General features: G+C 47.0%; 1 protein-coding gene across 1 annotated transcript; it reads left to right on the forward strand.

Annotated features, from left to right (window-relative positions):
- Nucleotides 1-1,829: 1,829 nt before the first annotated feature.
- bub1ba (BUB1 mitotic checkpoint serine/threonine kinase Ba) lies at nt 1,830-9,965 on the forward strand (the record flags this gene model as incomplete). The annotated part of the gene is made up of 11 exons (XM_084000143.1): nt 1,830-1,876; nt 1,989-2,143; nt 2,408-2,502; nt 4,114-4,175; nt 4,282-4,379; nt 5,313-5,645; nt 6,225-6,484; nt 7,425-7,546; nt 8,257-8,407; nt 9,657-9,772; nt 9,857-9,965. The coding sequence occupies 11 exons, from the start codon at nt 1,830-1,832 to the stop codon at nt 9,963-9,965; spliced, it is 1,548 nt and encodes a 515-aa protein (XP_083856269.1).
- Nucleotides 9,966-14,223: the final 4,258 nt, after the last annotated feature.

The following is a 14,223-nucleotide window of genomic DNA, read 5'->3' on the forward strand; positions in this document are numbered from 1 at the left end:
GTTGTCGTCAAATGGTCCAATCAGCGCGCGCGCAGGAAGTTCAAACCGCTCAGCTGAGACAGCGACGGGACGAGGACCAGGACCAGAGGACCTAGATCTAGACCTAGACCAGGACCAGGACCGAGACCAGGACCGAGACCAGGACCGGTACCGAGACTGAGACTGAGTCCAGTTCACGGTGAGAAAACCTCTTTGTCTCTGTGTTGGTGAAGCGGCGGGAACCGGAATGTCCGAGTGAAGCCGAGTTCAACTCTGACACTCGGTACCGTTACTGTTACACTGTCGGTACCATGGTCGGTACCGTTACGGTCGGTACCGTTAACGTTACACTGTCGGTACCGGCCGTTACTGTCGGTAGACCGTTACACTGTCGGTACCATTACTGTCGGTACCGTTAACGTTACACTGTCGGTACCGTTACTGTCGGTACCGTTAACGTTACACTGTCGGTACCGTTACTGTCGGTACCGTTAACGTTACACTGTCGGTACCGTTACTGTCGGTACCGTTAACGTTACACTGTCGGTACCGTTACTGTCGGTACCGTTAACGTTACACTGTCGGTACCATTACTGTCGGTACCGTTAACGTTACACTGTCGGTACCATTACTGTCGGTACCGTTAACGTTACACTGTCGGTACCGTTACTGTCGGTACCGTTAACGTTACACTGTCGGTACCGCAGGTTGTTGTGTTGTGTTAGAGACTAAATGTCCGTGTTGAGAGAAACTTTGTGACTAAATGTTTCATCTAAATGTTTCTAGTTACTGTTACAGTAACTTTAAAGACAAGATGGAGGTCCAGTGGTCAGAAGAGGAGGAAGAAAGACTTTATTTATTGTCTTGTGTTTTTAACTGGACCCAGAGTCTGAATCAATTAATTAATTATCTATCTATCTATCTATCTATCTATCTATCTATCTATCTATCTATCTATCTATCTATCTATCTATCTATCTATCTATCTATCTACTTCAGTAAATCTACTGTTTGTTTTTAACTCTGGTGAAACATGGAGGAGGAAACTGTCACCACAGGTAGACCACTAGACCTGTGTGTGTGTGAGAGACAGGATCATGAATGAAAAGAAAATGTGAATATTCTGCTCTGTTTGTGCCTCTACAGTTTTAAAGGGATAGTCCAACATTTTGTCAAATTGGGACCATTGCCATAATCCCTATAGTCATAGCAGTAGGTTCGTTACCTTTAATTGTCAGTACAAGCTATTTTTAGAACGGCGGAGCAGAGCCGTGAGCTGCTCAGAGCTACGCTACGGAGGCTCATTATGGGATTTCTTGGTTTCCCTCATCAAACTCATCAAATACACAATCCAACAACTCCACAACGCTCTGGTGGACAAGTTGTCAGCTGCACATTCACCACGCTATGAGATAATAACACAATGTTACCACACAGAGTTGTTTTAGAGGGAAATACAGAGACTGATGATGAAAAACTGTCCCTGAAGGCAACGTGCATCAGAGGTTTTACATGAATTTCCCTCTACAACAACTCTGTGTGGTAACGTTGTGTTATTATCTCATAGCGTGGTGAATGTGCAGGTCACAACTTGTCCACCAGAGCGTTGTGGAGTTGTTGGATTGTGTATTTGATGAGTTTGATGAGGGAAACCAAGAAATCCCATGAGCCTCCGTAGCGTAGCTCTGAGCAGCTCACGGCTCTGCTCCGCCGTTCTAAAAATAGCTTGCACCAACAATTAAAGGTAACGAACCTACTGCTATGACTATAGGGCCTGCAGCTGTTTAATGTTGAAACTGTTTGTTTTTAACCATCTGTGCTGCTCTGTCTCTGATTGGTCCAGGTGAAACATGGCGGAGAGCTCTGTGATGCAGGTGGGAGCATCGGCGTGCACGCGGTAAGAGTGTGTGTAGGTGTGTGTGTGTGTGTGTGTGTGGGTGTTTCCATGTTGGCAGACTTTAAAACAGTTTACTATGATGGTCTGTATTTAACCTGTTGTGTTGTTGCAGCCAGTGTGAGGGGGCGGGGCCTGAGGAGGAAGGGGGCGGGGCCAACCAGAGGAGCGGCTACTGCAGAGAGGAGCTGATGAGAGGAGCAGAGGAGATGACCTTTGAGGAGCTGAGGGCGGAGAGATGGTTCAGGAGGAGGCGCAGGGAAATGGACGGTGCGTTCACTGACCTGCGGTGTTGTGACGTTCACGAACGAACCGATTCTTTTGAACGGCTCGTTAACATTCTGTGTGTTCATAACAATCAATTGAAGCTGCTCCACCGGCCACGTAAACGGCGTGCACCCGCGCGGGCGTCGTTGTTTTGCACAGCTGGTCTATTTTATTTCCTCAATGCGCGGCTCCCCTCAAAGAGCCATAAATCCCATCTCTACTGACCTGCGGTGCGTTCACTGACCCGTGTCGTGTGTGTCCCTGCAGAGAGGCTGCAGCAGCTGCAGGAGGTGGAGCAGAAGCTGAGTGAGGAGCTGGAGGAGAAGAGGAGGCTGTTGCAGCTCAAGACCTCACAACCACAGGTAACAAACACTGGACTACACACTGGACTATACTATAGTACACACTTTAGGAAACCTGCAGACCGTGACTCCTCCCCCTTTAGGAGACCAACAGACAGACCGTGACTCCGCCCCCTTTAGGAGACCAACAGACCGTGACTCCTCCCCCTTTAGGAGACCAACAGACAGACCGTGACTCCGCCCCCTTTAGGAGACCAGCAGACCGTGACTCCTCCCCCTTTAGGAGACCAACAGACAGACCGTGACTCCGCCCCCTTTAGGAGACCAGCAGACCGTGACTCCTCCCCCTTTAGGAGACCAACAGACAGACCGTGACTCCGCCCCCTTTAGGAGACCAGCAGACCGTGACTCCGCCCTCTTTAGGAGACCGGCAGACCGTGACTCCGCCCGCTTTAGGAGACCAGCAGACCGTGACTCCTCCCCCTTTAGGAGACCAACAGACAGACCGTGACTCCGCCCCCTTTAGGAGACCAGCAGACCGTGACTCCTCCCCCTTTAGGAGACCAACAGACAGACCGTGACTCCGCCCCCTTTAGGAGACCAACAGACAGACCGTGACTCCTCCCCCTTTAGGAGACCAACAGACAGACCGTGACTCCGCCCCCTTTAGGAGACCGGCAGACCGTGACTCCGCCCCCTTTAGGAGACCAGCAGACCGTGACTCCTCCCCCTTTAGGAGACCAACAGACAGACCGTGACTCCGCCCCCTTTAGGAGACCAGCAGACCGTGACTCCTCCCCCTTTAGGAGACCAACAGACAGACCGTGACTCCGCCCGCTTTAGGAGACCAGCAGACCGTGACTCCGCCCCCTTTAGGAGACCGGCAGACCGTGACTCCGCCCCCTTTAGGAGACCGGCAGACCGTGACTCCTCCCCCTTTAGGAGGCCAACGGACCGTGACTCCGCCCCCTTTAGGGGACCGGCAGACCGTGACTCCGCCCCCTTTAGGAGACCAACAGACAGACCGTGACTCCGCCCCCTTTAGGAGACCAACAGACAAACCGTGACTCCGCCCCCTTTAGGAGACCAGCAGCAGACCGTGACTCCGCCCCCTTTAGGAGACCAACAGACCGTGACTCCGCCCCCTTTAGGAGACCGGCAGACCGTGACTCCGCCCCCTTTAGGAGCCCGGCAGACCGTGACTCCGCCCCCTTTAGGGGACCGGCAGACCATGACTCCACCCCCTTTAGGAGACCAGAAGACCGTGACTCCCTTTAGGAGACCAGAAGACCGTGACTCCGCCCCCTTTAGGAGACCAGAAGACTGTGACTCCGCCCCCTTTAGGAGACCAGAAGACCGTGACTCCACCCCCTTTAGGAGACTGGCAGACCGTGACCCCGCCCCTTTTAGGAGACCGGCAGACCGTGACTCCGCCCCCTTTAGGAGACCAACAGGCCATGACTCCGCCCCCTTTAGGAGACCAACAGACCGTGACTCCGCCCCCTTTAGGAGACCAACAGGCCATGACCACGCCCCCTTTAGGAGACAGGAAGTGAAGCTGTAACATTTCATATCATTGGAGCAGAGTAGTGACACTTCCTGGTTTATAGAGGATCTCTGGTTGAACTCCTTCCTGTCTGACCTCTGACCTCTGTGGCTCCTCCCTCTCAGGCTCAAGGCTCCTCCTTCCAGGTCTATGAGGAGCCCCAGTCCGCCACCGCACAGTCTGCTGGGTAATAAACACACACACACACACACACACACACACACATAGACAAACATACACAGCTCTTCATGTGTGTGTGTGTGTGTGTGTGTGTGTGTGTGTGTTGTCCTCAGCAGAAGCTCTGAGCTGCAGGACGACGTCTTCCTCCGTCCGGACGAGAACAGACTGAAGGTCCAGACCGAGAGGCTCCACAGCCGGACCTCCGCTGCCGGTCAGAACCAGAACCGCTCTTACTGTCTTACAGAATCAGCCTCTGAGTGCGGCCACGTCTGTCTCTGCTCCTCATTAACTCCAATACAAAGATTTTCTGAGAGAAGCAGAACGGACCCCTGTTTTAAAATCGCACGTTTCTGCAAAATATTTACTGTAGAAACACCAAATCGTACCAAAATTTTCAGTAAGTCCTTAGAGCAACGTGATCTGTGTTTTGTTCTGATAGGAGTTACCGTTTTGTCATGCTGAGCCTAATTGTGAGGCCGGTGCAGAGGCAGAAAATGGCTCTTTTTCTCCACGTTTCTGTCTGTCTCAGCCTGCGGGGGCCCCTATCGCCGTGGTAACCACCTCGAGTTGCCGTGGTAACCTCTGATTCTCAGGCCAGAGCTCGTTAACTTCATAAACAATCCACCTGGAGCTCGTTTAAATGTTTATAAACGCACACACGTAACCTAATGTGGTTACAGCTCCTCCGTGTCAGTGCTTATAGAAAGATTTCATTTCATTTCATTTCATTTCTCCTTTATTTATTCAGGGAAGGTCAATTGAGAGCGAGCTCTCTTTTTCACACCCTGATTACAAAAACACAATTATACAATATACAAGGTCATGATTCACAATTACATACAGGTTGTAAAACATTCGATAATAAGTTTGTAAAACTGTCTATGGAAATAAGATGATCCCGTTTCAGACAGTTTTGTAGGTTATTCCACTTTTGGGGGGCATAAAACTGAAAGGCAGTCTTCCCCAATTCTGTCCTGATACTGGGAATTTGTAAAACCAAGGTGTCCTGTGAACGAGTGTGTAAGTTACAGATTCTAAGTGAGATTAAGCTGGTAAGATAAACAGGTAAAATAAAGCTTTGTAAAATTTTCCCAGAGAAAATTTTCTAGTGTTGTCATGTTCTCCTTCTCTCCTTCTCTCTCAGTCTCTACGTCCACTAAGAACCTGAGTCCCATCGAGGAGACCAGTGTTGAGGCCAGTACTCTGACCTCAGACCAGGACCAGGACCAGGACCAGGACCAGGACCAGGACCAGGACCATCAGGACCAGGACCAAGACCAGGACCAGGACCATCAGGACCAGGACCATCAGGACCATCAGGACCATCAGGACCAGGACCAGGACCAGGACCAGGACTCAGACCCCTGTGACCCGGAGCTTCGGCGGCGGCTGTTGGAGCGCTGTGATGTCACTTCCTGTCCCGGTGTCCACAGTGAGGGACGGCCCCTCCCCCCTGTGAGCGGCTGTCTGCAGCTGGGTGTGTTCTGCTGCTCCACACACACACACACACACACACACACACACACACACACACACACACACACACACACACACACACACACACACACACACACACACACACACACACAGCGTGGATGGTATTGATGATATTGATGCACTGCAAAAACTCAAAATCCTACCAAGAATATTTGTCTCATTTCTAGTCAAAACTAATCTCTTTCCACTTAAAATAAGACTCATCACCTAAAAATGAACTTGTTTTTAGATCATTTTCACTTGTTTCAAACTAATTTTCACTTGAAATAAGTAGAAAAATCTGATAGTGGAGCAAGTTTTTCTTTCTTATTACAAGCACAAAAAACTTGCTTCACTGGCAGATTTTTCTACTTATTTCAAGTGAAAATTAGTTTGAAACAAGTGAAAATGATCTAAAAACAAGTTCATTTTTAGGTGATGAGTCTTATTTTAAGTGGAAAGAGTTTAGTTTTGACTAGAAATGAGACATTTTGACAAGAAATAAGACAGATATTCTTGTAAAGATGTAGAGTTTTTGCAGTGCAGTATAGATGACTGTTTGGCTGCGTGTGTCCACCAGGAGGCGTCGTGTATCAAATCTGCTCCAAAGTGCTGGAGCGAGGAACGTTCTCCGTCTACAGCGGCGCCACCGAGGACGACTGCGTCCTCATCAAGGTGGACGGCTGCAGCTCCGTCCCCTGGGACCATCACCAGTTCAGTCGCCTGAGGAACAACTCTTCCTCCTCCTCCTCCTCCTCCTCTCTACCGGCCGTCAGCTGCTTCCTCTTCCTGGACGGCTGCATCACCGTCTACACCTGTCCACCTGACCACATGTTCACCGTGAGTCTCTTTCATTCACCATTTCTCTGGGTTTTCTTTCATTCCGCTCTTTCTCTGCTCGTCCACTGCAAACGACCTCATTTAGGACGTTTTTACAGCCTCAGTTTGCCTGGTGCACTCTCTCATGTTCATGGACTTGTCTCAATGAGGTAGTTTCCAGTGAACTCTGGACTGTCTCCCTTCAGGACACTTGGATTGCAGTGGACGAGCAGTGTGGAGGAATATTAAAGGGACAACGAGGAGTTTCTCCAGCTGCAGAACGAAAAATTCTGCGACAATAAAAAAGTCTCATATTAATGTGGATGAATCTCCGTTACCACTTGTTAATGGTCCATTGTAGATAAATCTATGGTTTTGTCTCTATGGTTATTTTGTTATTATTAGTGGTGGTGGAAATGCTGGGCGAGCCGACCAGCGTTTCTTTACTTTCGGTTTCGTGGCGAGTCATGAGAATAACGCCGCCGAATCTCCGTTTATGGTGGGAACTACGACGGTATGTGATCGTCTTCCAACCTCTGACTTTAATTCTTGATGAATGAAAACATGAGTCTGTCTTGCACCGGTCAAAGAATTTCACGGTGCGGAGGCTCATAAATGTAGTGTGAAAACACTTCACTTTAACAAAACTCCTCGTTGTCCCTTTAAATGGTTTCTGTGTAGTTTTATGGAGGTTTTTGTGTCGGGCCCTACAGTATTACTCTCATCTAAAGTTTTGGTTGGACTAGGAACCGGCCTCCCGGGTCTTCAGATAAAAAACTACTCCAGAGTATTCATCAGCATGAGGGGGAGGCAACAATGACTGAATCTCAGTTTTTGGTGAACTATTCCTTTAATAAACAGTCTTGTGTCTCTCCCCCCCTGTGTGTGTGTGTGTGTGTGTGTGTGTGTGTGTGTGTGTGTGTGTGTGTGTGTGTGTGTGTGTGTGTGTGTGTGTGTGTAGGAGCTGGTGGAGTGTGTCCCCCCCCGTGAGGACTGTGTGGTGTCTCTGCTGCAGCTGGTCTCTCAGATCCACTCCTGTGGTCTGGTCCACGCGGCGCTGCAGCCCGACCTGCTCTACTGCAGGTACAAACTTTAACACTTTTTACTAGAATTTCTTTGAGAAATTTTTACCAGTTTCTTCTAAAAAAAAAATTGGAATTTTACCACTTTTTCTGAGACATTTTACCAGATTTTCCCCCCCAAAAAGTACCACTTTTATCTAAAAAAAATTTAAACTTTTTGTTTATTTTTTTGTGATAATTTTTACCACTATTTTCTAGAAATGTTTAAACTTTTTCTTGAAATTTTACCACTTTTTCTAGATTTCTTTCACTTTTTAAATTGTTGTTTTAATTTTTTTCTTTTTTCTTTTAAAAATGTTACCACTTTTCCTACAATTTTTTTTAGAAATGTGATCACTTTTCCTTCAATTTCTTTGAGATATTCTACCAGTTTCTTTCAAAAATTTTGACCACTTTTTCTGAGAAAATTTACGTGATTTTTCAAAAAAAAATGTACCACTTTTTTCTAAAATTTTTTAAACATTTTTGTTTTGTTTTTTTGTGAGAATTTTTACCACTATTTTCTAGAAATGTTTCAACTTTTTTGGGAGAAATTGTACCACTTTATTTTCAGAAATGTCTCTATAATCTTTCAAAAATGTAGCTACGCCTAATTTAAAGGTACATTGATAGTTTATGTATTTCTGGTGTGTTGTCCAATGGGGGTCCGTGGTCTAATTTGCCTGCTGACTTCCTGTCTCTTCCCGTCTCTCTGTCTCTCCGTCGCTGCAGCGGTCAGATGGATTCTGGCTGCTTGTTCCCGGTGGACTGGTCCTGCTCCGTGGACTTGGACCTGCAGGACGTCGGCTCGGTGCAGCAGCTGCCGTCGGCCCAAAGATACATCAGTCTGGGTCTGCTGGAGCCCAGCGGCCCCCCCCAGCTGGTAACACACACACACACACACACACACACACACACACACACACACACACACACACACACCTCAACACACACACACACACACACACACACACCTCAACACACCTGTAACACCTTGGACACACTGCACGCGGAAGCTGAGCGCGCGCCTTCTCAGGCGCGTGGGTGGTCGCACTGGGAGCTACTTCTCCTCTCGGCGCCCGTCATACTCGTATTCACTCGGTTTTCCACACACACATTTGTTATTTTAAACGTGTGTGTGTGTGTCTCGTGTGCAGACGCAACTGACAAATATTTAGGCTGTAGACGGACAAGCAACAACTTAATTAATCATAATTTATTTATTTTATTTTGAAAATTGACCGGATTCTCTCTCCTTTTCTGTGCCCGACTTCCTGTCTGGTACGATCTGGTCTATCCAGCTTGACAGACGGCGCTCTCGGCGCTCGCGGCTCGCGTGAAAAATAGAACTGAAGCGATCTGAAGCGCTGCAGGCGGCGCACTGCGCTCCACAGCACGAGATGTGCGACCAGGCAGACCAGTAACATGTGGCCGATCTGAAACTGCCTCTGCTCCAGAGCGCTGCGCTTTGGTTCCACGTCCAGTGCGACCAGGCTGAAACACACCTGTAACACACCTGTAACACACTGCAGACCTGCTGACTCTAATGGGGCGTTCACACCGGACGCGATAGACGCGAATACAATCGCGTCAGACGCTTCATTCGCGCCGCTTGGTCATTTTGGATCATTCGTGTCCATCGCGTCATACAGTTGCTGCACTGTAGCTACTGTACAAGTCTCAGAAACACTGGAAAACCACCCGCCGTCGTGTCTGGGTTCACTGTGTGTGTGTGTGTGTGTGTGTGTGTGTGTGTTGTTGTTCACTCTGTGTAGAAGAGGCAGCGGTGCCACACACAGCTCATATACTACATTAGCTTCTCCTTCATGTTGGTCTGAGTGTAAACAACCGTACAGAGAAGTGACGTCGGCTTGAACTCGTCGCTGATTGGATGTCACGGCGCGATGCCGCCTGAAAAGTTCAATATTTTCAACTTCATTCGCGCCGCTCCAGACTCTTCAGACGCGTCGCTCCATCTGCGCCGCCTCCGCCTGCATCACGTGTCATCGCGCCATTTACATTGATTTTCAATGTAGAGTTGCTGCTCCATTCGTGTCTATCACGTTTGGTGTGAACGCTGCTTAACTCACCTGTAACTCACCTGTAACCCTCTAACCCCTCCCCCCCGTCAGCTGGACCTGGTGTTCGTGGCCGAAGCCGTTCACCTGCTTCTGACCGGCAGCTCGATGGTTCTGGTGAAGGACGAGGACGGCTGGACGGCCGAGCGCTTCACTGGAGGCCTCAGCTGGTACGTACACCTGTTATTACACCTTTATTACACCTGCAGCTTTGTTACACCTGTGTTATTACAGTGTTATTACCTGTGTTATAGTGACGTGTTCTCCAGAACTTGGCGTCGGTTCTTCCGGACGCTGCTGAACTCCGGCGGTCGCAGTTCGTTGTCGGTGCTGACGGAGCTGAAGGAGCAGCTCTCCATGTGACCTCTGACCTCTAACCCGTGACCTTTGACCTCTGTCTCTATGTCTCTATATTTCTGTGTTTCTATATTTCTATGTATCTGTGTTTGTGTGTCAATAAAAACTCTTTTTACTGTTTGTTGTTGTTGTGAATTTCATCTCAAACTGAACTGAGAAGAATCGTAAAAATTTACTGTAAAAACCAACAGGGAGGATGTGACCAGCAGCCGACTCTGACACATGGTTGCCATGGAAACGGAAAGGTAGAACAAAACAACACTCAGTAGAATCAAAGACTGAGTTCAGTATTTATACACTTTATACACTACAGCCAAAAACATGCACTGATCAATTTTGAGGTGTTGTGTTATTTTTTCTTCTTTCTGACTCGAGGTAACAAATGGAAGGAAATCCACATGAAGGTTATTTATGATTTTTACTTCATTTTGTCTTTTTTTCAGCTGTAAATTTCTCCTAAATTCAACAAAAGTTAGCTACTGCTACTGTGGGGATTGTTGATATATCATTCACAACCTCATTTATACAACATTTTATGACTAAAAACATAGAGACATTAGATGTTTTAAAGGGCTGGTGACAGTATTTTCTCATTTACAGAGTGATAAAAAGAGATATCCACAATCCTCCTCTGGAAAAACTAAAGACTCTAATGTGTCAACAAAGTAGTTTTATCCATTGTTCAGATTTCTGTTCTGGAAATGTATGCAGATTAGAGCATATTTCATTAGATATTGCCTCATTTACATATTTAAACATAAATAGCAGCCTAAAGAACAGATGGGCAACAATGGGTTATGCAATATGCAATATCCTTTTGTGGACTAATGTTTCTATATTTTGAGCTTTTATACGTATATCTCATGTGATGTTTTTATAGGTTTTATGTTTTGTATTTATTCTGTCTTGTGTGTGTGTTGTGTGGTACCACAGCGGAGCAGCAACGTGAATTTCGTTGAATTCTTTTTTTCAATGACAATAAAGGCAATCTAATCTAATCTAAAATTGGACAAAACTTGTAATACAAAAAATATGTGTCTTAATGTGAGTGATAAACTTGGGAAGTTTCATGGTGAAATCTGTTGGTTTAAATCTTTACCCTATTCACCTGTAGAGTCTCACCTATAGTCAGTTTACATGTTGGACTGGTTTTGTCTCCAGACTTTTATTTTGAAAGTTTTCACACTCTGAAGTGGGCGGGGCCACGTGCTTCCTGCGCCTGAGGGGCGCGAGGAGGCAAGCTGCAGCCTGCAGAGAGAGAGGGACGACTCACTGTTTCACCACTTCTGTGTGTGTCTGTGTCTGTGTGTGTGTGTGTGTCACTCTCTCTCTCTCTGTGTGTGTGTGTGTGTGTAAACTTTATAGTTTAAGTTATAAAACACAGAGAATGACACGCGGCTGTCAGTCATTCCCACCTCAACATCCAAAGTAGAAGTTCTTCTTTTCGACAAAGATGGTTTGATTTCACATAGAGGAGCAGCAGTCTGAGTCAGTCCGCTAAGCCCCGCCCCCCCCTCCGCTAAGCCCCGCCCCTTCTCCTGTTTTCCCTCCATACCTGAGACAAGGTGAGACAGGGACGAGCGGGGTGGGGGAGGGAGAGGAGAGAGAGGAGGAGAAGAGAGACGACGGGAAGAAACAGAGCACACAGGACTTACAAGACTCTCCTGGACATTTTTTTTTGTGGTGATTGGTTGTTGTTATCATTTAGTTTATTTTGTTTTGTATGTTTTATGGTGAATGTTGCTCAGTGACAGATTACTTGGAAAGTTAGATATTGAGTGAGGGGCAGGTAATATATAAGAAGTATCTTCTCCCTGCTCCCTTCCAACCAATGGAAGACATGTTGGGATGATATTGTCAAATTGTGAAATTGCCTTGGTTGGAACATATAAAAAGAAAGAAAGAAAGGACTCTCCTGGACTCACCTGGACTCTGCTGGACTCAGGTGAGCACGCCGACTCCTGTCTCCTGTAACGGTTCTACTCTGGTTCTGGTTCTAGTTCAATAAAGGTTCTGGTTTATGGACAGTGGTTCTAGTTAAAGGAGAATTCCGGCCATTTTTGAGCCCCCAGAAAGAATACTAAAATGGGCCCCTACCCCCTGACTTTTCCACTTTTTTTCATAACTACGTATGTATTATCATTTCTTATTTAGCCTCCTTTGTTTTGATGCTAATGCAGCATTACTATGAGTATCAGAATAATTCAGTCATACAAAAATTAGACGACTGGGGTTTTTTGTGGGCCCTACTGGCATGGGCCCCTAGAATTATCATCACCTTTCTCCCCTATACAACACTTTATTTTCCCATGATCCATTGCGTCACACCACAACGGAAGTGGGTTTTCAACTTCCGTTTCACCCCGTAGTAGCATTCTAGCGAGCGGCTAGGTAGCGTTAGCCACCGGTGTAGGCAAGGCAAGGCAAGGCAAGGCAATTTTATTTGTATAGCCAGTTTTTACCACCAGTTTGTCTCAAAGGGCTTCACATCCCATCATAACAACATCCTCTGTCCTTAGACCCTCACATCCACTGAGGAAAAACTCCATGGAAAACCCTTTTAACAGGGAAAACCAGGAGAAACCTCAGGGTGAGCAACAGAGGAGGGATCCCTCACCCAGGACAGAGATGTTGTTACAGACAAGAAGACAGTTTATAACAGAGAATGTGGGAAACATGGATTTGTTAAAGGGATATTCCGTTAGACCCCCCCTCGAGAGATGAAGTCTGCTAACCGCTAGCTTCTCCAGTTGTAGCTACTTTAGCAATGACCGCACCGTAACAAACAGTGGTACGGATCCACTAGCAACCGATCAAAAAGCCACTTACAGCCACAAATAATGCTCAGAACAGCACCAAACGTCATCAACAGTACAAACAGGGTCCCATCCCATAATACGAGGCATCAAACATCTGTTAGCTTAGCCTGGTTTCTATTGAAAAGAGACGAAAACAACTCACCCACTCTCCTCCAGTTATACGCTATGCAGCAACTTTCTGTGTCCAGCACAGAGTCCAGGCACTGACAACACACGTCCGAGGCCGACTGGCAGCACAAACATCTGGTTTCAGCACAAACATCTGGTTTCAGCACAAACATCTGGTTTCAGCACAATCATCTGGTTTCAGCACAAACATCTGGTTTCAGCACAAACATCTGGTTTCAGCACAAACATCTGGTTTCAGCACAATCATCTGGTTTCAGCACAAACATCTGGTTTCAGCACAAACATCTGGTTTCAGCACAAACATCTGGTTTCAGCACAATCATCTGGTTTCAGCACAAACATCTGGTTTCAGCACAATCATCTGGTTTCAGCACAAACATCTGGTTTCAGCACAAACATCTGGTTTCAGCACAAACATCTGGTTTCAGCACAATCATCTGGTTTCAGCACAAACATCTGGTTTCAGCACAAACATCTGGTTTCAGCACAAACATCTGGTTTCAGCGGCCACTGACAGGCAGTGACCACCACACTGACCACTTGATTCCCCCAGGTCCAGCACATAGTCTCCACTGCAGCTGCCCCTCTTTGACTTTACTCCTCCATTTCCTTCAGCTCGTCTTCAGTAAACTCGGTCTCAAACTGATAGTAGCGCCCATCGAAATGAAACCAGTCGTTGTTGTTCTCAAACTCCATAAACTCAGCCGTGTCCGTGATGTTTCCTTCACTAAATTACAGACAGTCTCTTCCTGCAACGAACGGCGTCCTGATCGTGCGTGTGACGTGACGTCTAATCTCGCGCTTGTTTACGTGATTCTCTCTGTTCATTTCCCTGTGAACACTCGATAATAACTTTTATAAACTGATGAAGATACATAGGAACTTTGGCTGCATTATATGGAGTAATACACACACATTCATCCTTGAGCTGCGGGACTCTACTTCACTCGGTAATCGCCTCCACGCCAGCTGACTACCTGTAACCATGGCTACAACAGCTGACTACCTGTAACCATGGCTACAACAAGCAGACATCACAGATAGGATCTGGGGGAATCAAGTGGTCAGTGTGGTGGTCACTGCCTGTCGGTGGCCGCTGAAACCAGATGATTGTGCTGAAACCAGATGTTTGTGCTGAAACCAGATGTTTGTGCTGAAACCAGATGATTGTGCTGAAACCAGATGTTTGTGTTGAAACCAGATGTTTGTGCTGAAACCAGATGTTTGCGCTGAAACCAGATGTCTGTGCTGAAACCAGATGTTTGTGCTGAAACCAGATGTTTGTGCTGAAACCAGATGTTTGTGCTGAAACCAGA

This window comes from Trachurus trachurus (assembly GCF_905171665.1).
Source record: "Trachurus trachurus genome assembly, chromosome: 24".
Lineage (NCBI taxonomy): Eukaryota > Metazoa > Chordata > Actinopteri > Carangiformes > Carangidae > Trachurus > Trachurus trachurus.